Source organism: Eupeodes corollae, chromosome 1 (genome assembly GCF_945859685.1).
Source record: "Eupeodes corollae chromosome 1, idEupCoro1.1, whole genome shotgun sequence".
NCBI classification, from domain to species: Eukaryota; Metazoa; Arthropoda; class Insecta; order Diptera; family Syrphidae; genus Eupeodes; species Eupeodes corollae.
Window position 1 is genome coordinate 36798703 of NC_079147.1, and position 24007 is coordinate 36822709.

The window sequence follows — 24007 nt, forward strand, 5'->3', positions numbered from 1 at the left end:
CTCCACCTTTTACCAATAGACAACAAACACATTAAATATTTAGGATTGTAGAATGCACTTAAAAAATCAAGCTGTTAGATATCCAGAACTTGTTGCGAAGGCAATATTACGGAACGGAATCCATTGGAAAATTTGCCACAGACACCAACTATTACATCAGTGCCTTGAGCCTCAGTAAAGATTTAAAAGTCATCTTTCCTGCTAGAAAGAATTAGTAGGATGGCATGATTACGAAAGTATTCGATACTATGCTAAGGACTTCGGCATGCTATAGTCCGAGTCACTGCAATATGTACCGGAAACTGGCTAATAGTAGAGGATTTTTTTTTTAAATATATATTGCGCGCACTAAAGGGGTTATGAATACCCTTATAATGAATAAACACAGTGCGAGCAATTAGGAAAATAGGATAGGATTAGAAAGGAGAAACCGATGCACATTGGTTTTGAATGTCTGCACATTGTAATGAGTGGGAAATATTGAGCCCAGTAAAGCATTCCACATTCGTGTAGTGCGGCTAAAGGAAGAATCTCTGTAATTAACAGTTTGTCCGAAATTGGGCTCTAGGGTAGACTGATGTGCATTCCTAGCAGTACGGGTATTTCGGTTGAATTGTTTAAGTGGAGGAATGCAACTGGCTATTTCAATAAAGCATTGTTTATAAAAGTAACAATAAAACACTGACAGGCATGAGACCTTGCGGCGGTGTTAAAGAGAAGCAAATGTCTCTGTAAGAGAACGATCTCCAATAATTCGATTCTATCCAGAAGACTCGAGTACGTTATTGGAGCACCAGTCCAATTAGTCCAAGTTTTGGACGAATAAAAGCTTTGTAAATTATAGCCAGATCAGAATGGGTAAGAACTTTTTGCATCTTCGGAGAAAACCGAAACACTTAGCAGCATTTTTGGCGATGTCAAATATGTGATCACTTCACAACAAGTGGTTTGTTATGCACATACTTAGGACTGGTAGTTGTCCAGTCTTTTGATGCAAGTACCACTCATGGCTCAGTGGCATTGTACGCTTTTGCGACAGTAGCCAGCATTGAGTTTTCGAAGCCTTCAACCCAACCCGGTTTTTAAATCTCCATTGAACAATGCTGTCAAGATCAGAATTTAATGAGCTTATCATATGCTGCTGTTGGTAGTCCACATCCGAAGAACAGGGATGAGAATCTAAAATCGAATATGAAAAGCTAAGAGTACTGTCAAACAACAATGTAGTGCGTTAGAAGTTTCAGACTAAAGATCATTTATGAATATGAGGAAGAGTGTTGGAGACAAAACGGAGCCCTGGGGCACACCAGCATTTATATTGTGGATATCATATTTGAACCCGTCCAATACTACATGAATTGAACGATCCGAAAAGTAATTTCTAACCCAACCAAGAAAAGATTCAAGCACGCATTTTCGATAAGAGAGATTGATGCCAAACTCTATCAAATGCCTTTGAAATATCAAGAGCAATAATCTTACTTTCTCCAAATCAAAGTTGGGCATATCATAGAATAATCATTGCCTTTGCCTTAGTTGCGTAGACCAACATAAAAGGGAAACTTTCTTGTAAATGTCCTACCCTGGCCAGTTCTAGAGTGTCAACTTTTGGAAGGGCATTCTTTAACGATCTTGATGAACTTTCCCAAATAAAAACCAAAGATATGATTTTTATTCTGACAGCTGCGAAATGGATTAAGCGTCTCCAAATTGTCTTTATAAATAAGTTACTTGTGACTTCCATGCGAATTTTAAAACTAATATAAGAAACTTAGTTAGTTAACAGCACCACTGTCGTTGTCAGCGAATAAGTAAATTAATAAAAATGATAAAGAGTGTCGGAGACAGGACAGAGCCCTGGGGCATACCAGTATTTAATTTGTGGATATAGTTCGAAAAGTACGAGTAAAGTACTCAAATTGTAATTAAGTATTTCGTCGCCAATAGTTCTTAACGTTCAAGTTCACAAGTTCTTAACGGTCTCACCTAAATACAAATTGTTAATAGGGTCTAGAAAGTGGTCAAAAAATTATTCGATGGCAAAAACATGTGTATAAAAAGATCACATGTATGGTATTTGCAACCCTCCCTCCTAAACTATTTTATCTTCCATATATGATGATTTATTATGCGGACCGCATAGCGTTACCGCATTTCACCCTTCATTGGTTACAAATGTGTTTGGTAATTGTAAAATTTGTTGACGCTAAATCTCATACGACAGGTGGTGGCAGGATGCTATATACACATATGTACCTACTTTAGTGATAGCTTGGTTTGGTTTGGTGATGAAGCATTGACCATAATTTATAGGCCACCCATCGATTGTGTCCAGGAAGATTATATACCTATACCTATACTCCTCGTTTCAACAACACAAAACCACTGCGGATAGCTATAAAGATACAACTCGCGTTTACTATCACGTCCTCGGAGCTTCAACATCGACATCGTCGTGCGTCGTTTCCGTCGCGTCGTCGGCATCATCATCATTGTCATATCATTGTTGTTGTCATTGATCCCCTTTTGGATGTTATAGCTCTACGGAAAATATGTCATTCGATTGTCTTGTGGTTACGTAAGGGTTGCGTACTTCATAAATCAATTGCAATTAACTTATCACAAATTGTAAGATTTAATGTTAAGCTTCTTGGGTTGTCTTATATAATAAAACTATGCGGAGTGTGGACTGCAGACTAAACTGACTTGACTGACTCCAAACGAGAACGAGATGGATGGAGGGATGAGGGTATTTATTGGCATTGCCATTGCTCCATCATTGGTATGGACGATGATGATGCTCTGGCTCTAGCTCGCTATTATAATAATAGTTCACATTCGTGACACAATCCATTTAAGACTTTTACAATGGGAGCTCATAAAATTGGGTATTTAAACCATAAGAGCGCCAGCTATAGTTATGGCCATTCCACCTCCTCTTCCTCCTCAATAGGGAATGGTCATAAATCATCGTTTAATTCAATTAGATAAAGTATACAGTACACATATATTTTGCTACTGCTACTTCTACTCTACGCCATGCCATGGGTTTCTTTGGGTTAATTGAGCGTTAGGTCAAAGTTAAGTAAATGGAACGTGGTGAAGTTTGAACGTTTTATAGGGCAGAGGCAGAAGTCTATATACATACGCTCTTTATTGTTAGAATTTTATATGCGTTCTTTAATAGTTTACGATATTTTTGTTTTTTGATTGATTTGATTTGAGAAGATGCGGTCTTATGAAATTTGGGTCAATTTTAGTGACGTCCAAAGAGCAATTTCAATTACGGAAGACATTTTATTTTTATCAGTTTCTTTATTTTATTTATTAGTACTTGCGGGGGCTAATTGGTGAATAGATGATTACATTTTTTGAAGTATAGGGTAGACCATCTAGAGATTTCTTTTTAAATCATAGGTTACTTTGGCACTCAGAATTGTTTCCCGCTAGAAATCTTGACAGAAAGTCATCGTCGACCTTCAGGGGAATAAAATGTTGGGAAATATTGGAAATCTTAGGACTTTGAAAAAAAGTCCTAGTCAGCACTTAGACTATCTAGTTGAATCAGCAATTGAAGGTGCATGCCTATCCCCTCCGTTGATACTGTTTAAGTTTAGTACTAAGTATCAGTTGAACAATGATTTAGAAATTTTCTGACGTGGTGTATTTTCATATTTGCTGCGAATCTGTGTTTCCGAAAAACTAGCACATTATTGTCGAGAAGTCAAATAGTGACGCATTAAAGAATGGAAACAAAGTTTTGGTCAACGATGAGCTTTACCAGAGCTATATATTAACCTACGATTTGTTTTTACTGAAATCGACGAATTTTGTTTATTCTCAAATCATGTTATCATGTGTCAATTCGACATTTTGAACCTCTTAGACTTTTTTTTACGGAGAACCGTAACAGTTCAGAAAAGATTCCAGATTTAAAGGCTAATATCATTCATGAAAGCCTTGAGGGACTCCTCAAGGTGGGGTTCTTTCTCCGCTTTTTTAAGTACTCATAATGACTACGAACAGAAGGAAAATGCTACCTTTCAAGTGTCTTGGTGTGATATTTGATTGGAAATGCAAGTTTGCATTCTATTCCTGCAATAAAATTTTTGGTAACATCTAGGGTGTCAAACCCCAAAATTATGAAATGGGAGCTTACATATGGAAGCATGGTCTGCGGGTCTAGAAACAATACTCGACGTAAAATCTGGAGATCTATTTGTACAAGAATGAGCAGCTAATAGCGCACTGCGCTTTGCCAAACTGATTGCTGGAAATCCAGCGACATTGGTCACGCGTTGATTCTGCAGAAATTTATGGGTAACAAAGCATGTACCGACTACTTAACACCATGCTTAGACATCAGCAAGCCATTTGCAATCTACTTTCCCTGTAAAGAGAATTTCCTTATCACCAAACCTTTAAGCTGTGAACCAACGCACGGTAGCAATATACAACGGGGGGCTCAACGGTGGATACTGGTGTTGGTGCAAGCTTCTATTCAGAAAATCTTGAGCCAGCTCAATTCGACTTCCTTATTTCAAAAGTGTCTTCCAAGCTGAGGTCTGAGCAGTGATGAAAGCTTCTAGACAAATTTCATCGGTGGCAATACCCCAAACATTTTTCATTAACTGCCAAGAGGCAATGAAAGCTATTTCTGCCACCGAAATCAAATCGAAACTTGTGACTTGCTGTCGCGAAGAGCTAAGGGTTCTTGGCACATTGCACATCTCAAGTCTTTGTTGGGAAAATGAAATAGCTGATGAACTGGCAAATTCAACACTTGAATTAAATCAGGAAGATTGAACCGATCAGATTCCTTCATGTAATCTAGAACACGTAATCGAGGCTAAAACTCTTGACCAAACTAACAAGAGACAGAACTCTTAATAATACTGCCATAACAAAGGGCATTTTTCAGATGCAGAACAACGATTTCAAAGTGTAGAAATTTACTAACTACCAACTTTTTGCGAGTTCCGTAGAAAATGTGTTATATTTTATGGTGTTAATTATTGATGAAGCTCATTTCTAGTTAAAGAGCTTCATCAATATGCAAAATTGACGTATAGGGCTAAGAAAGCTTTAAGCCTTGAACGAATGAGTATTCGGTTTGGTTTACACGCTGTGGGCATTAGAAGTTCTTATTTATTTCGAAATAAGGAAGGAGCTAAAATTATTAAGAAGGGCTGGCGCTGGCGGCCAAAAATTGTCCCAACGATATTTGGTTCCAACTGGACTTGTCATACACCGCATTTATCAGGAAATTCCCATCAAAAGCTTTCACAAAATCGGAAGCTATTCTAAGTTTTTCGGGAGACTAACTCATATTTAGTAGGTCACGCACTGCCCATGGCGGGCTCTCAGGATAAGAGGATTATTGAAGATAACGATTTCGATGGGTTTGTTAAGACTTATCACCATTTTTTGAAACTTTTGTGACGATATTCCGTTGGGCTCCCAATGTAAAGCAGAACCAATATTTTGACAACTTCACTTCCAGAAGCGATTCTGTTCGTGTACCTTAACGCTTATCAATTGCTTTTTATGGGACCGTTGGTTTATGCCAAAAAAATCAGAAACTCTCGAAGCATTGTATTCAAACTTTCAAGATACGGTAAGTTGTTTTAAGTTCTGAAGCTCTTTAAAAAAACATCTGATACATTAAATTTTTTTAACTCAATTCACTTTTTGCGTTTTAAAAAAGAAACCGATTTTTTGCACACCCTTTATAAGTTTTTTTTAAATAGGATCTTCTAACTTTTTCAAAAAAATTAAGTCAACCAAAACGGCCAAATGGCCATTTTTTTTGGTTTCCAAACCAACATAAAGCATTTTTCATCCATTACAACATGATTCTCGAGAAAGGTACTTAATTTATGTTTTATTCAAACCCAATTCCAAGATGTTTGTTCTAACCAAAAGCCCAATTGAATTTAAATTAAAACAAAACAAACAACTGATGGAAAACCACAATTGATTCATTTCCAGAAGGCACACACCCAATACCTTAACCTATACCTATCCTATCCAATACTCCATGGTTCCTCCTATGGAGGAGGATGGATATAAAGTTACTTACTCGTGTATCATATTCGTACCTATGCTTCTGTGTACCTGCTGTACTCGTACCTGTGATGTATAGAAATCCAAATCAATTTGTTTTTTGAAATACAAATTTTAATTCAAAATACAAAACACTGTGAGTGAGGAGAATACGGTTTATATAGTGTGTTGGATTGAAGGTACGAGTGTGTGTATATATAAGATAAAAACAACCATCAAGAAAACGATAATCAAAGATAAATAGATTCGTTTCAAATTTCAAAGCTTTTTGAACAAGTAGCAGAGGCGAGCAACACACGTTTATACCATAGATACAAATGTATCTATAGATCTATCTACAAGAACAGGGCAGACGAATGGACTTGGGACCAAACGTATAACCGAACGAAATATATCTCTTATCTTTTGTGAAAATTCAAGTTATTATAAAACTCACCTTAGGGGATGGAACAACAGAGAATGTATTCATTATTCTATCTGGATACTCTTCACGTATTTTCGATATTAACAGTGTGCCCAAACCAGATCCGGTACCGCCACCCAATGAGTGTGCCAGCTGAAAGCCCTGCAGGCAGTCGCATCCTTCAGATTCACGGCGAAGTACATCCAATACGGAATCAATTAACTCAGCACCCTCCGTGTAATGGCCTTTTGCCCAGTTGTTACCTGTTTTTATATAAAAAAAAAAAAAAAAAACATAAAGATAAAGATAGATATTTTGTAAAAAGTATATAGATATTGCTTTTGTCATCATCCAATATGTTTTTTTGGTTATTGTTGTTATTAGGTATGTTTTTGATAATGGGAAGGAGGTCCGTAGAGTATAAGAACTATACTCTAATTGAAGATTTCAAACGTTTCCTGTTGACATGTGCAAATTTTAAGTTTTCATGTGAGATGGAAAATGCCATGGTTAATGAAACATATGTTTCACATCCACCGAATGTACAGCTAACTTTTGCTATGGCATCGCTACTTCTACTACTAAGGGATAGCTATTTTACGATAAGCCGAATTTCACACACCAAATTAGATGATATTCAATTTTGTTGACCAAAAAAAAAAGCAAAAAGTTTAGCAAACGGCGTAATTTTGGAAGATGAAGTTATTCGGGAGCACACGCAAACCATTACTTTTTTAAAAGATTAAGATGTCCTTAATTCGAATCTTGCCTTTAAGTTTTTCTATCACATCAGGTTTTGCAAAGCACAAGTCTTTCTCTTCAAGATACAATTTAACTCCTTTTACTATTACCTAGTTCCTGGAAATTCTCATAAGTTTTGAGTACTTTTTTGACTCTATATGAAGTTTTAAGCAAACCTTCAGTTTAATACATTACATTGTTTCGAAAAATAGGTTTTGGATTACATTTTTAGTGCTGATTTCGATTTGAAACTTTTATTTTAACTACAGTCAAGTAAGAGCGTGGTCGACTTTACCAAAAGCTAATGAAAGATTTCGCTCTGATACTTTTGCAAGCCGATAGACGGAAGCTTTGTCCTTGATGCATTCTCAACAAAGGTTCAGTTGTTGTTGATCTTTTGAAAGAGAATCACGTTAAACACCATGAGTGCTAAGTACGCGTCGCGTTACGAGGCTGTGTTCTTTGCATCCGCTCAAAGGTCCTTAAATGACGCAATCAGCGGCTGCTAAAAATATGAGAAATTCGAAGGCATTTGTACAGAAGTGGATACAGAGAAACAAAGTGACTAAAAATGTTCATGAACGTGGTTCGATAGGAAAAGTGAACAGAAAGATGAAAAACCAATAATGAATCTGTTTTCGCAGAATCCTGATTTAACACTGCGGCAAGGACAAGCAAAATTAATTGCAAAAGGTTTAGATATATCCTCAGAAACTATCCCAACCCTTCTTCATACTCATTATCTGAAATGGCGCAACCCAATGAAGAAGCTTCTATTGACTGAAAAACATGTGACAAAGCGACTCGCTTGGGCGCATGAGAATATTGATAGAGATTTTAAAAATGTCATTTTTACTGATGAATGTTTTATATGGGCACGTTCTGTCCTCACGCAAGCCTGGTCAACTTCCACCAATAGGCTTGTTCAGCGGACCGTAAAACTTAGAATAAAGGTTCATCTTTGGTGCTGCTTCTCAAAGCAGAGATTATGCACTTTGTACCTCTTTACTCCTCGTGCAATTATCGATGTCGGTGGTGACTGGACACATTATTGACCAAATTGCATCGTTGTAATTGGTACACGCCCACGCTCTTACTTAACAGACTGTAATTGCTCAAGTTTTAAAAATACCAGTTTTCAACATTATTTTTATGATTTTAAATACATTTTAAAAATTTGATGTAATGGAATTGATTAGACAACGGATTCGTTACAAAAACAAAACTTCCTTTCAAACCATTTTTCCCTTTTCATTTGAAAACCGTTTTGGCATAAATCGTATGGCGTTTCTATACGCTTTTTGTAAGACAGGTGTAATCCAACAACTCATGGAGGTTTTTCGAATACTATATGAAACAATACAAATATTTCAACTAAATATTGAAGAAAGGGATTTGGAAAACCATCAGGAATTTTTTCGGAAAAAAGCTACCTAATAAATTAGGACAGAATCAAAAAGTCTGATATATGTACTTGGTTTTCAATTGGGTGAAACCCATTGGAAAATCGCAATTTTATCGGCAGTAAGAAAACCTTGTTAGCAATTTATCCATAATTTGCTTGTAATTTCTTGCAGTTTCACAAGGATTTCCGTAGTTTGATAGTTGATAGCGGCCATGTTGTGAAAGCTATATCTATCAAATTGGCTGTCGTTTATTCGGGAGCAGTTGCAATCTGTCCCTAATTTGTGAAGAAACAAAATTCTTCATGTCTATTATTATTATTATTCCTTTATTTAATTAAAAACATTTTTTTTACAATTTACAAAATCTAAATAATATAGGAACATGACAAGATTGCCGTCTGCCAGAAAATAACATTGTTTAATAACCGATGCGGTTTCAACTTTTGCTCTGAAAATTGTACCTATACCTCTGGCACAAAGTCTATTATTGGAATAATTTATCGCATTAGTATTTAAGGAGTGGCTTAAATAGAAGATTTCTCTCTTGTTGTATCAACTCAAATTCTTCAAAATAGGGGTGACCACAAATTTGAATACCTTAAGACAAGCAAGTGTTAATGGTTGCTTGGAAAACTCGGTATTTAGATCCTTAGTCTATGTTCTTGTTTGAAAAGAAAGTTGGCCACATTATGTTGAGAGACACTTTACTCTTACATTGATCATGTTTATTGAAGCTACCGATCGTTAGCAGTTATCAACACTCCTAGATATTTGAATTCCTGTACTATTTCAATAGGTTGGTTGTTAAGGAACCATCTTTTTTCTCTCAACCTTCTACAACTCCGTGCCTCAAATAACATTATCTTTGTTTTCTCTGAGTTTATTTTAATGCCCCAGATATTGCAGTACGTTTGGACCCTATTGATTTGTAGCTGAAGAGAAGATGGGTTATCCGCTAGCATAACCAAGTCCTCCACGTAAGGAAGTACTTTTACACGAATATCAGAAAAACAAACTCCCACCATGTAAATTACCTGAAATATCATCAATGTAGAGGGCAGACAAGATTGGACTGAGGATACATCCTTGGGGAAGACCTGTAGTCGTTTGGAACAAATTTAAAACCTCGGCCCCATCCTTAACTGTATCATAAGTTTTACATACAAATTTTCGTAGATATTTAGAAATTTTCTAGATATAAAAAGTAAGATCATTTTGAAAATGACGGTATCAAAAGCAGCTTTTAAGCCGATAAAGCAAGCATCCATCTTCTTTTTCTTTTGGATAAATTTGTTAGCAATACTCGATAAAGCAAAAATATAGTCAACCGTTGAAAAGCTTTCACGAAAACCAGCTTGAAACATAAGCGATTGTTTGATTCTACATAATTGATAAGTCTTTTGTAATAGAGGATTCTAGCATGTCTATTTTCTCAGGCTTTGGTACGCCAACAAACTAAATTCTATCGAACTCTCGATCAAGCTAGGCAATTACCATCAGCAAAGCAAGTTAAAAAACCAACTACTGTTTGCGATTTCAGGAAAACGTTGGTGAATTTTAAACTTTTATAAGCTCTGGTGGTTTAAAAATAATTGGTATGATATTTCTTAGAGGACAAATTGAGCAAATTTTGGTCTTTTATTTTAGAAATGTAACAGCGCCTTGGAGCGAAACGGAGAGTAACCATGTAAACGTAGCTCTTTTAGATACTTTTTTTTGAGTTTTTTTTTCAGTTTTGATAATAGTGGAAATAACCTTTATTTCTGCTTGGCCGATATCTGTTAAAACACGTCCAAAGCCTCAATTGTCGTTATCGATCATAAATCAAATCGAAGAATTTCGATTGCTTCGATTGGTTTTCATGTTTGGTATTGGGTAATGTAATCGATGGACAAATGCGCTATTGTGAATTAACTCACTAAATATTGTCTTTATTTTGAATATTTCAGATAAGACAGTTTTTGGTTTGTTCAGTGTTTATAACCTTAAATATTATTAAATTTGAATATTTATTTGCTTAAAATGAGTGGAATAGAATTATGGTTTAGCGATAGTGAAACCGACAGTGAAAACGACCCAGAAAATGTAGAGATCTCTAAAAAAAAGAAGGTACAAGTTACGGCAAAAAGATCTCCCATATCCATCTTGTTGGAACCAGACTTCTTTGTGGTTCCTATTAAACTGATCTAAGTTTGGTTGGAAGAAGGTCTCGAAAAAATACGGACCTAACACACCAAATTCAGCATCAGCACACCAAACTGTCACATAAGGGCTGTGAAGTGGTCGTTGATGAATTTGTTGAGGGTTTTCTGTTGCCCAGTATCGGAAATTTTGTTTATTTACAGTACCCGATAAATGGAAATGGGCCTCGTCAGACGAAATTAAAACAGCATTAACGGGAATGGTTTGAAGAATGTCTTCACAAACAGCTCTGCAAAACCACCATTACGTACCACGCCATTATGATTAATAAAAACGGCACGGGGACCTCTATCTATCCATACCCGGAATACCATTTATCTATAAATAGCTCTAAATATAAAAGTCTAAAATACGGGAGGTTTTTTGCGGACCCTGTATATTAGAGGCACCTCTAATCCTCTGGAAATGGAACACAACATTTAAGATTTATTGAAAAGATCTTTCTTGCAAGAACTAAATAGTTCGTTGATATTTCTTACAGCTTTTTAAAATACTTTCGTTTATCCGAAGAAAGTTTCGTAAAACTTCAAGGTGTTTACCAAATTCCTGCTTTAAAAACCGCAAAATCTTCTGCTTAAAAGACACAAATGTTTTCAGCAAATGCAATGGCTTTTAATCGAATTATGTACAAAGTTCGTTTAAGATTTGGCAAACAACGAATAACAAGACCATGGGAGGTACTACCCACCCTTCGGGATACCTCTACCTGTCTTACTTTTTAAATTTCTTTCACACATTTCCGCATTTACAATTCTTGTTTGAAGCATAAAATAAATCCAATTTGACAACGTTGATTCTGTGGAATTTAAGGCTTGTCAAATATTGCACTGCTGTTAATAACACTTATTAAGAGCCTCTTCTTATGCCCAAGAATACCCATTAGGTGAATCGTGAAAATAACGAACACATAACGAATGACCAAACAAAAAAATATAATCGATAAAAGGCCTTAAAGCTTGGATTCGTTTAGTTATCGAAAAAAGAGACATTTGTCCCTGGTTTTAATCAAAACATCGGGTTGCGGATTTGAGAGCCAAGAACTTGCAAGACTCTGATCATTAGGCGTCAATGTGATCAGCAGTATTTCCCTTCGTGACTCTAATAACCTGGCTACAGATCTTAAGCTGAGCAGGTATGAAAACTTCTGATGGGAATTAAAACCAGATCAACTATAGTCTGCATCTGAATTAAACTAATTAAGGTTACTTTTACTCTACGACACTAGATAGATTCAAAGGTTGATTTGCCTAAACTCGAGTAGGCCCTTGTCTATAATAATATTTTAAATGGAAAAGCAAGTTTGTTTGCTTGTTTGTTTGCCTGTTTGTCCGTCCTTCACGTCACAACGGAGCTATTTTATGACATGATTTTTTGTGTGGAGGTTGTTACACGGCTGAAGAGTGTACCACTTATAATAAGATATTCAAAATATATTTTTTTAGAACACACATCGCTGCCTATCATCAGGCGTATGTTTTTATGCATTAAAGCACAAACCTTTCCTGATACACTATTAGAAATAGGAGATGGGCAGTTAAAATCTAATGACAAGGGCTATGTTACAATAAGGGATGATTTTTGTAATTTAGTACAAAGTAACTTCGCAGTGACATTTAACTACAGACTTTTTAAATTTTAATTTTAATTGGTGAGCGAGACAGCTTAGAATATTTTGTAAAGTTCAATTTCACATAAGAATGCAAATACTTCAAGTGAATGCAAAGAATGGGTGAAGTTTCGACTGATTACAGTCAAATGATTGTAGAAACAATGGTTCCAGTCTTTTTTAAGGTCAAATAATTGGTGATTGCAAGATTTGAAGTCCCAATTTTTTGTTATAAATGACTTATGACGAGTGTATATTCCAAGAAGATTGCATTAGTATATAAGCCTGTCTGATAAAATTCTCCTTCGACCTAAGGAAACTAAGTATACCTGCCAAGAAGACTGTCCAGGGAGGGAGAAAGCAGAAGAGTGGTAGAACTTTCTAACCTACTATAAGTAGATGTGTTTCTAGGTATAAATAGGTACACTACACATATTAGAAACAACAAGACACACAATGTAATTGTCCTGCCATGTTCCTTGCAGTGGACAAGTTTACCGCCTGGAGTTAACTAACCAGAGGCATAATTATTCTGGTCATAGATGGTACCTGTTTTGTTGCTTGGACAGTGAACATATTATCAGACTCTAGACTCTAGACTCCAGACTCAAACTCAGACTCAGGCTAAGGGTTGTTTGCTTATACAACTTCGTATCGTATCGTAACCGTTGCAAACAACATAAAGAGGGTGGGATTTTGTATGTGCAAAGGTTTAGTATACATGACCAAAATTACAGAGCTTTTTTTTCGAGCGACTAGATTTTTTGTTTTTACAGATTTTATCTATCTTTGCCATGTTTCCCCTTAAGGGATGGCGGTGGCAGAAATGAACACGTAAAGTTCTTTTGTTTTTTTCGTTTTTCAAAAACACCGTCATTGTCGTCGTCGTCATTGGTGTCCTCGTTGTTGGTCAAAAGCAGAAAAGAAAAAAAAACTAAAATTGCTTCAAGGGTTGAAAATTAGCTAAGCCATATACGAAAGGACGAAAGCACGACACAAGGACACATAACAAACAAAACACCAACAACATCAAAGTGCACTTACCAGCTCCAGATTGTCCAAAAACAAAGTTGTCCGGCCTAAATAATTGACCATATGGTGACTGGCGAACGGAATCCATGGTCCCTGGTTCGAGATCGATTAAAACCGCGCGTGGTACATATTTGCCATTGTTCGCTTCGTTGTAATAGACATCAATGCGTTCCAATTGCAAATCGTTTTCACCATGGTACATGCCATTGGGATCGATACCATGCTCATCAGATATGATTTCCCAGAACTGCAATTAGATAGAAAAAGAGTTTAAATTAGTCTCTATATAACATAGTCGATAGTTGATAGGACTTATATAGGTAGGTACTATCTAGAAGCTATAGGAGTATAGATTAAAGTTGATTACATAAATAGAATGTATGGTAATTTGTTTAATTTTTTTTGTTGGTTTTTGTAAATAGATAAATATTTTATTTTTGCATTCATTATCCATAAAACACTCTTGTTAAAGCTTAAAATTAATTAACTGATGGATGGCAAAAAAAGCGAGGTCAGTTAATGAGCAAAAGATGCAATTAGTCAGAGTATATAACTTATTTAATGTTTGTTTTATATTTCATTTATTTTTTATTATGGAAATATATTTTATACATCAATTTAAATTCTTTTGGGTTTTATATTTGATGGCGCATGAAAAAGATTAAAATAATCATTTTTCAACGATACAGATGATTAAAAGTGAAAAATTCTTATAAATTTATGTTGCTGATAAGTGCGTTTAATAATAATAATAATAATTTTATAATGACTATCTTGATCGACAATGGCGCTGACTGGTTTAACTTTGGTCCAACAATAAGTTCAAGTATGTGGATTGACTACACATTTTATTATCATCACGTGCTTAAGTTCTGAAAGCCATGAGCTTAAATTCTGATCTTTATATGAAATCATTTATTGAGCTAATGACTTTCACCACTCAAAATGTTAAACATTTGCATGACATTTAGTAAAATTAACATTTTTTATAAATATTTCAAATTCAATGGAGAGCGAGTAAATTAAGTCAAAATGTGTCAATCTAATGCACAAGTTTTGTATTTCACTCTAGAATAAAAAAAAAATGAATAAGTTATTTGGCAATACCCGTGGCATGATGGTTATGATGGCGTTAGACTGGCATGCCAGAAGTCTTCGTTCCAATCCCTGCCTGTGCCATCTAAAAAGTACTTTCACGGGTACTGCCTCTTGCGAGGAACTTACAAATTCTTCAAGAGTAATTCTTGTAATGAAAAGTGTTTTCTCAACCGGATTCGGCTTAAAACTGTAGGACCACTCCATCCCTGCCAACAGTAATCGCACACAGGAATGGTTGAGAGTTGTAAGTCACTAGGCCCTAGTTCTAAACAGGCTATTGTGCCACCTAATTTATTTATTAACTTCCCAAAGGAAGTTATTGTAATGGGTCCGATTTGTCGAATTGAAAATTTTGCCATTTTTTGACGTTTCAAGGTACGTTCGTACGTTATCGACTTCAAGTAAATTTTGTTACACAGATAATATTGCAGAAAGATGCAGAAGGGCCCTCAAGAAAATTGCGTTTGTGTTTTTTTTACCATAGCAGTTTAAAAAAAGGGTGAAAATGTTGGCTAACCCTAAATATCTCATGAACCAATAAAGCTAGAGACTTGCATTGTATTGTAACGTGATATCAGTATATTTTTGTAAAAAAAATTAAACTAACGGTTTTTTTTTATAAATCCGAAAAACTGAAAAAAATGTCTCGAAAATTTTACGAATAAAAAATAATTTCATCCCCAAAAAAATCTTGTGCAACGAAAAATAACGTTTTTAGCAACTGGTAAAATTTTAAGAAAAATCGAATCGACAGTTTTTTTTTACTAAAACTAAAAAAACTTAAAAGATAATTTAACAAGTTGGTAAAAAATGATTTTAGACACAAATATCTTTTTTTTTAATTTGAGATTAGACTTCCAACTAATTTTTACTTATAAGAAATATTTTTTTCAACATTCGGTCAAAATTTGAGGAAAAACTATTTGACAGTTTTTTTACAAAAAATGAAAACATGAAGAAAATTTTACAAAAGTTTGTAAAAATTGATTTTAGACTCAAATATCTTTTCAAAACTTTGAGGTATTAGCTTTAAGCTACTTTTATCTTTTAAAAAATATTGTTTTATTCGGAAAATATTTGAGAAAAATCAAATTAACAGTTTTTTTTACAAAAAATAAAAACCTGAACAAAAAAAAGTTGATAGAAATTGATTTTCGACTCAAATCTCTTTTCAAAAACTTGAGACTTTGACTTTAAACTTGAGTAATCTTATAGAAAATATTGTTTTCAACATTCGGTACAATTTTGAGGAAAATCGATTCGATAGTTCTTTTTACAAAAAATAAAAACTCAAAAGAAAATTTTACAAAAGTTGATAAAAATTTATTTTCGACTCAAATATCTTTCTAAAACTTTGAGATATTGGCTTTTAACTACTTTTATATTTTAAAAAATATTGTTGTCAACAGTTTTTTTTACAAAAAATAAAAACCTAAACAAAACGTTAGTAAAAAATGGTAAAAATTTAATTTCGACTTAAAAATCTTTTCAAAACTTTGAGATTTTCGCTTAATCTAATTTTATCTTATTGTTTTTAACATTCGGTAAATTTTGAGAAAAATCAAATTGACAGTTTTTTTATATTAAATAAAAACCTAAAAAAACATTACTCAAAGTTTGTAAAAATTGAATTTCGAATCAATTATCTTTTCAAAACTTTGAAACTTTGACTTGAAACTTCTTTTATATTTAAAAAAAAATATTATTTTTAACATTCAGTAAAATTTTGGGAAGAATCGAATTGAAACTTTTTTTACAAAAAACTAAAAACCTAAAAAAGTTAAACAAAAGTTTGTAAACATTAATTTTCGACTCAAATATCTTTTAAAAAATTTGAGATTATGGTTTCAAACTTATTTTTATTTATAAAAAATATTGTTTTCAAGATTCGGAAAAATTGAATTGACAGTTTTTTTTACAAAAAATAAAAACTTAAAAGAAAATTTAACAAAAGTTGGAAAAATTGATTTTCGACACAAATATCTTTTCAAAAACTTGAGAATATGAATTCAAACTTATTTTATCTTATAAGAAATGTTGTTTTTAACATTTGGTAAGATTTTGAGAAGAATCTAACTGAAAGTTTTTTTTTACAAAAAATCAAAACTTAAAAGAAAATTTAACAAAAGTTGGTAAAAGTTGATTTTCGACTCAAATAGTTTTTAAAAAAATTAAAAATATTGTCTTGAAACACTTTTTATGTCACAGAAAATATTGTTTTCGACATGCAGTAGTTTTTTTTTGTATAAAATCCAGCAGTCCGTTTTTTCATAAATAGTAAGCAAAATTGGTAAAAATTGATGTTCGGTTCTCGATAAATCTCAAATTAATTTCATTTATCCAATTTGTAAAAATTTAAGAAATGCTGCTAAAATTGGTTAAAATAAGTTTTCGACTAAAAATCTATTTAACAAAACCAGATTTTCAAACTAAACTATTTCTTTATATGAAAATTATTGTTGGTAATCAAAATTTTTAAGAATAATTCAACTGACAAGTTTTCCAACCCAACACGAAAACCTACAAACTTTTAAAGAAGACAAATCGACACACGTGATTGGAAGTTATCAGTGTGGGTTGCATCACAGCCTCTTTTTTATTTTTATAACAAAGTGCAGGGCCATTAATTTGTCGGTTCTATAGGAAATATTATTGAAAACCCACAATGGGATACATTTTTGGTAAACGTTTTATGTTTGAATAAAGTTTCGATTTTGTCTTTAAAATTACCGGAGCAGACAATCCTTACATACTTTTGAGTGTTCTTAGTCGAAAATCTGTATTTCCAATACTTATTTATTTTCATAATCTTTTAAAAAATTTGTGTCACTATTCAATCTTTTCATTGAATGTTCCAAGCCTAAGAATAAAAATAGGCGAGTATCAAAAAGTGTTATCTAGCAAAGTGAGGTTTTAAAGATTTCGATACATTTTTTTGAAGAATGTTAAAATACTAATCATATATTTTTTGAAATATTAGAAAAGAGCAACCCTGGGGTAAAAAATAATGATCTCGGTGACCAAAACGCTTAAACTCATCGCTGTCCGTCCATCGCTATAGAACGTCTTGAAAACCTGATAATGACGTTTCGGGACAAAATCAAGGTCGAACCCATGATTTTTAATGCATCAAAACCCTTTAAGAACACATGTTCTCCTCTTCTGTGAACACAGCATTTATATAAGCGGAATTGGAACGTTTCCAAAAAACTTGTGTCTTTAGGCTCTATAAGCAAAAGCTATGAATATTATGTTCCATCAAAAATGTTAAACAAAGTCGTCTCTTCCATCGAATACAAATTTATATTTACTCTTGCTAAAAAACAAGTTTTTGAAAAAAAATTCATAAATCCTTCAATTCAATATCATGAATTGGTAAGCAAAATTATTCAACTGTGCTCTATGCATAAATGGAGGATAAACCCAAAACGATTTCATTTATTTTGTTGTTGTTTTTTAATTCATACCTGGGTTTTCGAATGAATAGGAACAATCTTTTTCCATATTTAATGTTTTATAGCCTCAAGATCTAACCATGAGAGTGGATACAGTACATGCAACAAATATATGTACACAGAAGAAAAAAAAAACACAAGTCTTGAATTCATCAGCTTTTCAAATGTGTTAATAAATATGGATTCTGAAATTGTTTTCATTTATCAGTTTTTCTTTTTCTTTTTTTTTTTAATTTTTATTTCGTTTTTGTGTTGTGTCGTTGGAAATCGCAGGTGTACAGAATCATAAATTTCCCAAAGCTCTTCATTTTATGTTTTTGAATGGATTCTTCTTTTTCCCAGATGTCGAATTCGATATATGTATGAACTCGTATATGGTGAGGAGGGGGGATATAAGGATGAGTTCAATTCGAATGGAATTGAAATGTATGTTGTTCCATAAATGTGCGATGCGATATGATGATGGTTTTTATTATTTTATATTTATGTTGGAAAAGTGTATTGGGTTAAAACGCTTGCATCACGGATGAGATACAGGGATTTAATAGCTTTTGGCAAAATTTTATTATATTGTATGTTGTTTTATTATTTGATCGGAATACAAAAATATGACATAAAACAAACAAATAAAGTTCATTTAACAATGCATATTATAAATATGTAATTAGAATGGGTCAATCTAAATAAACATGTTCTTTTTTGTTAAAGATTTATGCGTTATTTACTTTGCACATGGTGATGATAAATTTTATACTTAATATGAAAATTTAGATGCTTCACGATAAATATAAAAGATTTGTTTTTGAAGGGTGGGAACAATACTTGCGATATATCTGTTGTATGTTTTAAATGTCAAAAAAACAATAACTTGATTTTTTCTTAAAATTTGATTGTTTAAAAAAATCAGAATGCCTTAAAACCCATTGTTCACATAGAGTAGCATTTCAAACTGAATACAAGAAACTTTGGTTTAAGAAAATAGGTTAAGAACTTTTTAGTTTTCCTTCCCACAAATTGTGAAAAGATGGCTCACTAGTAAGCTCTGAAAGTTGAAAAACACCAAACATAACTTCGAACAGGTTTCTAAAACAAAGAACAGCGATTCTAAAGGGTTTTCAATAAGCGCGGGTAGATATTGAAATGGAATAAGACATGATGTGTGAGAGGTATTGACAAAATTATTTTTCTATTTCAAAGGTGTATGTATGCTATTATAAGTGTGAAATATGACATTATTCAAATGCCCCGCCTCGGCATCTTACCGCGGCAAGGATCCAAGTGGTCCAATTTTCAATGACTCTTTTCCATAGATCCGGCTGAATTTGAGGGATGGCCTGTGTTATGTTCACCTTTAGAGCATCAGTCGATTGTGATTTATTTGCAAAGACCTGCGACTTCAAGAAACCCCACAACAAAAAGTCTAGTGGGCTCAAATCACATGACCTTGGGGGCTAATCCGCATCATCTCTGCGACAGTTAACCTTACCCTCGAATCGTTAATGCAAAATGTCAATCGTGGCGTGTGACACGCACCGCCGCCGCCGTCCAACTGGAACCACATGTCGTCTAGGTCCATATGTTGACGCTGTTGACGGTGACCGGCTCACTAATGTCGATTTCAAAAAAGTACGGACCAATTACGCCGCCGCCTGCCTAAAATCCACACCAAACGGTAAATGTCTGATGATTTTTCAGAAAAAACTGGGGTCCTCTTCCAAACTTTTCTAAGCCCAGTCAGCGAACAAACGTCGGCGTTGACTATAATCATGGACTTTGAGCTCTTGGATCAGTAGGGTGTAGACCCAAGTCCCGACGCGAAATTCACGAAGTTTAAGTCTGCGAAAGGCAGAGGACTAGACCGCCGATCTTGCGTTCCTTGAACGCACGGGTGTTGGCTGTTTGTTTACTGAAAAACGCTCTTTTTGATAATACAATTTTATCATTGAACTTTCTGTTCAATCTTGTAACTTGCCATGATGATACAGCATAAAAAACTGCATAATAAATATAAGATTAGACAGATGTCACCAAAACAAGATGACCGCCACGGGGTGCAAAATTTTTTAAAAGTCCCAACAGATTGACTCATCATAATCGTTCTTTTTGCGAATTTCAAACTTAAGGTTAAATAGTTGTCTAATCGATTGAGACCTTTTGAGGGGGGTTTCTTCCCCTAATTTTCAGAATCAGGGTAGTATGTGCCGCTAAACCGTTTTTTCTTTTTTTTAACTTAATCATTTTTCTGCAAACATCCTAAACTTATAAAATGCTGCCAAGTTATATAAATTTGAATAAAAGTTGTTTTTTGACATTTCCAATAAATATGTTTACCATGGGACATCTGTCAAACTAAGCTGTCAATTGAAGTGTCAAATGTTTCTATCTTTTTAAGTGTCACAATATTCGTTACATGTTTGTGATTTACGATATCAGATCACTTAATAGTCAAACATTACAAGAGTTATAGAAAAAGTTTCAACTTAAAGAGTTCAATGAATGCAAATATTTGAAAAGAATTCAAAGACTTCAAAATAATCAAAGGAATTTGAAGTCTTAAAAGATGTGAAGAATTCAATGAATGCTATCTTTATTTTGGATTAGGATCGAATTCCCAAGAGATTGTGGAATTCCCGAAGATAACTTTGAACTTGTTTGATTCACAGACATTAAAAAGTTTGATGCAGTTTGTAGTTAAAGGTATGCCTAATTGCAAAAAGATGGGAGAGGAATAAAAAAACCAGAGCTTTCTTAAACATATGTGCTCTAGCACATGCAATTAAGCCAAGAGATCTGTCATACCGAGTTTTAATAGTCGTAATCATGTTACGAACTAAAAAAGTCTACGAAATACAATTTTTATAACAATAAGTTTAACTCAAATGGTCCTCCAAGTTTTTTTGGAAAAAAGTTAAGAACATTGCGTTTAAGAAAATATATATAAGTTTGTGATGACGATATTGATTTGAAGGATATGAATCGTAAATTTTCTACTTCCTATACCCAATTTAATTGTATTTCCTCAAGAATTGCGGACAACGATGGTATAGACACATATCAAGTAAGTTAAGCAATCTTTTCTTTAAAATTAAAATACACTGGACTTGAAAATATTCATCTTGACTTAATTAAAAATTCTCCTACCTCCCTTCTTTTTCACATAACTCACTTCTTCAACACAATAATAATGAAGAGGTCCAACAGCTTGGAAGATGTCCAAAATGATACCATCTCAAAACAGATAAGAAAAAAGAGTCTATACTTTCTTTTTGATTGAAAGGTTTTGAAACTTTTATAAGTAACTAATTATTAATCTTGACACCTCTGCAGTCAGGATTCCGCTCGGGACACAGTTGCGTTGCAGGTTTATTTAATATGTCCGATGACATAAAACATGCTTTAGACCAAAAATGTACAACTGTGATAGCATTACTTGAAGGCATTTGATTGCGTGAATTATAATCTTCACTGTTATAAACTGACTTCTTATTTTAACTTCTCTAACACAACTTAAACCATTATTTATACATATTTGACCAATCTTATGCAAACCGTATCTTTCAATGGTAAACTGTCCTCGTTTCTTCCTTTTCATACTGGAGTTCCTCAAGGATCAATCCTTGGGCCTTTACTGTTTTCGTTGTCCATTTATTAACTGTCTTGTCTTTCTGCCAATGCCATATCTACGCTGATGATGTTCAGTTATATATAAGCTTTTCTGAGCGCTTGATTAAGGGTGCAAAAGCTCAAATAAATATCGATCGACTGTAGGTCTTTATATGACTGGTCGACCCACAACTAAATCCTGAAAAAAGCTATAAATGTTTTCCAATATCGAATAAGAAACTCAAACCTGAAAACTTCCTTCCGTTGTATTAAATAATTCCATAATTGATTATGTTACACAAGTCAAAGCTTGGAATTCCCACATGTATACTATTGTGTCAAAGATTTATGCTTTGCTCAGAGGACTATCTGTTATTAGATTAATTCTACCCACGCATTCTAAATTAAAATTGGTTAAGTCACTTATTCTGCCTATAAATACGTAAGAGTGCGAACTTTTTGCACACCTTGATTCTCAATCGGCTCAGAAATTAAAGGTAGTGAAATCGCGCAGGTAATTTTTTGTTTATGTTGTCAGACTGTGGAATATATGAGGTACAGCATCAAAAACAGAAATTTTCACCAACTTTAACTGAAATACACTTTTATTACTCATTTTTATTTCTTTTCCCTACAATTTTGATATGTTTTTCAATTAATTTTTGTAATCTTCTTTAATTTTTTGAATCCTGTACTTTTTTAAAGTTCTACTTTATGTACATATGTATGTATATGTAGCTGTTTTATGAATAAATAAGTATCAAATATCAGTTGTTTTTGAGTAATACACACGTTTAATTCTTCTCAAAAGCTCTAATTTGTTCAACAATTTCTTAGAGTGCAAAATTCTCACAATTTTTTAAATGAAGTTAAACAATTTAAATAAATTTTTAAAACGTGTATTGAGATAATTTTAGTAATGGCGTAGTTTTAATTTGTCAAATATCAAAAGATGACAGATTTGAAAATGACAGCTTTGATTTGGAAGCTGGCTACTCAAAGTGAAACTTCTTATTGGAAACCTCTTTATTAAGTTTTTGATGTGCTCGAGTGTTAATCACTTTATGTTTAATTCATGAATAAAAGACTTTCCTCTAAAAACAGATTATCTTTGAAAAAGGAAGGAGGGATAAGTTCTTATTGAAAAAGTTATGAATCCCTTCATTAGTAAAATTGTTAGCAAAAGAGTAAACAACGTTAAGTCAACTTAAGCCACTTTTAGGAAAGTATCAGTAGCTTACTTTAAATTTAAGTTTCAAAGAAATAAAATAAAAACAATACAAAGTACTTGACATTAAGCTATGATTACCGCAATCATTTGATTATGAACCAATATTATTTGTATATTATATTTATCACTCTTATATTCGAAACAAAAAAATCCTTTTTGTTTTTTTCTCATCTGTTTGCTATTCATTGCTGCGTCACTTCTTTTTATTGTGCATTTCTTTAACAATAACGAATTTATTGTAACAAGATGTAAAAGCATAACCATAAGTATATATAGCCCCTATGCCGTTAGAAGAGTTAGAAACAAAGCCCAAGCTAAAGCTAAAGCCAGAGAAGAACACAAATTGAAAAAGATTTAAGAGAGTCCTTTTTTGTATTCAGATGTTGTTCTAGTTTAAATCTGTTTGAAAATGAGAAGAAAATGCAAAACACATCACCATCACCATCACATCACATCTTACACAGGATATCGAAATATCATAACTTTTTATGAACTGCGATATTGTGAATACGGGAATTTATAGAAAGATTACTGTAAACATATTTATTTTTTGAAAAAGAACAAAAAGTGGCGAGGGGGTTGGGGAGGAGGGTTGAATGTTAAAATCAAAACAATATGTGTCGATTTTTCTACATGAGAAAGTGGTTGAAAACTCAGTAAAAGGGTGTTTCGGAAAATGAGAAAGAACCACATTTTCTTTATATAGGATTCCTTTTTTTGAAGTGTCACACATTCCTTCCCGATTTATTTCAGTTGAAGAAATGTTTCAATCTTCATTTTATTCTCATATTCTGAAACACCCTTTATTTAAGCTATGATAAAATCGTATCATTTTCTTTAACATTTTCGCTTTTGATAGCATCCAATCATGCGGAATGAATCTAACGACTGAAATGCCTAGCGTTAGCGATAAGTTTTTCAAATATTCATACACCAAATGGGGTAAGATATTCTTCTAAAAAACAACAAGAACAAAATAATATTGTTGTTGCAGCGAATACAGGACGATTTGAAATCTTGTTGTTTTGAAAAACATAGAATAGGAAAAAAAATTAATGTATTGCGCTTTCCGATTGGGAACGAAGTGTGAATGATACTCACAAATTCATAGATTTATGCGAATGAATCCTGAATCCGTGTTTCAGGGGGGATTTTGTGCATAGA

General features: G+C 33.5%; 1 protein-coding gene across 1 annotated transcript in view; it reads right to left on the reverse strand.

Moving 5' to 3' along the window:
* LOC129943014 (tubulin beta chain) overlaps positions 1 to 24007 on the reverse strand; it is a 125581-nt gene that overhangs the window by 25844 nt on the left and 75730 nt on the right. The window contains exons 2-3 of the mRNA XM_056052248.1: positions 13469 to 13703; positions 6503 to 6732 (exon numbers count right to left, since the gene is read on the reverse strand). Of these exons, the coding sequence (XP_055908223.1) occupies positions 6503 to 6732; positions 13469 to 13703 (465 nt within the window). The remainder of the gene's footprint in view (positions 1 to 6502; positions 6733 to 13468; positions 13704 to 24007) is intronic.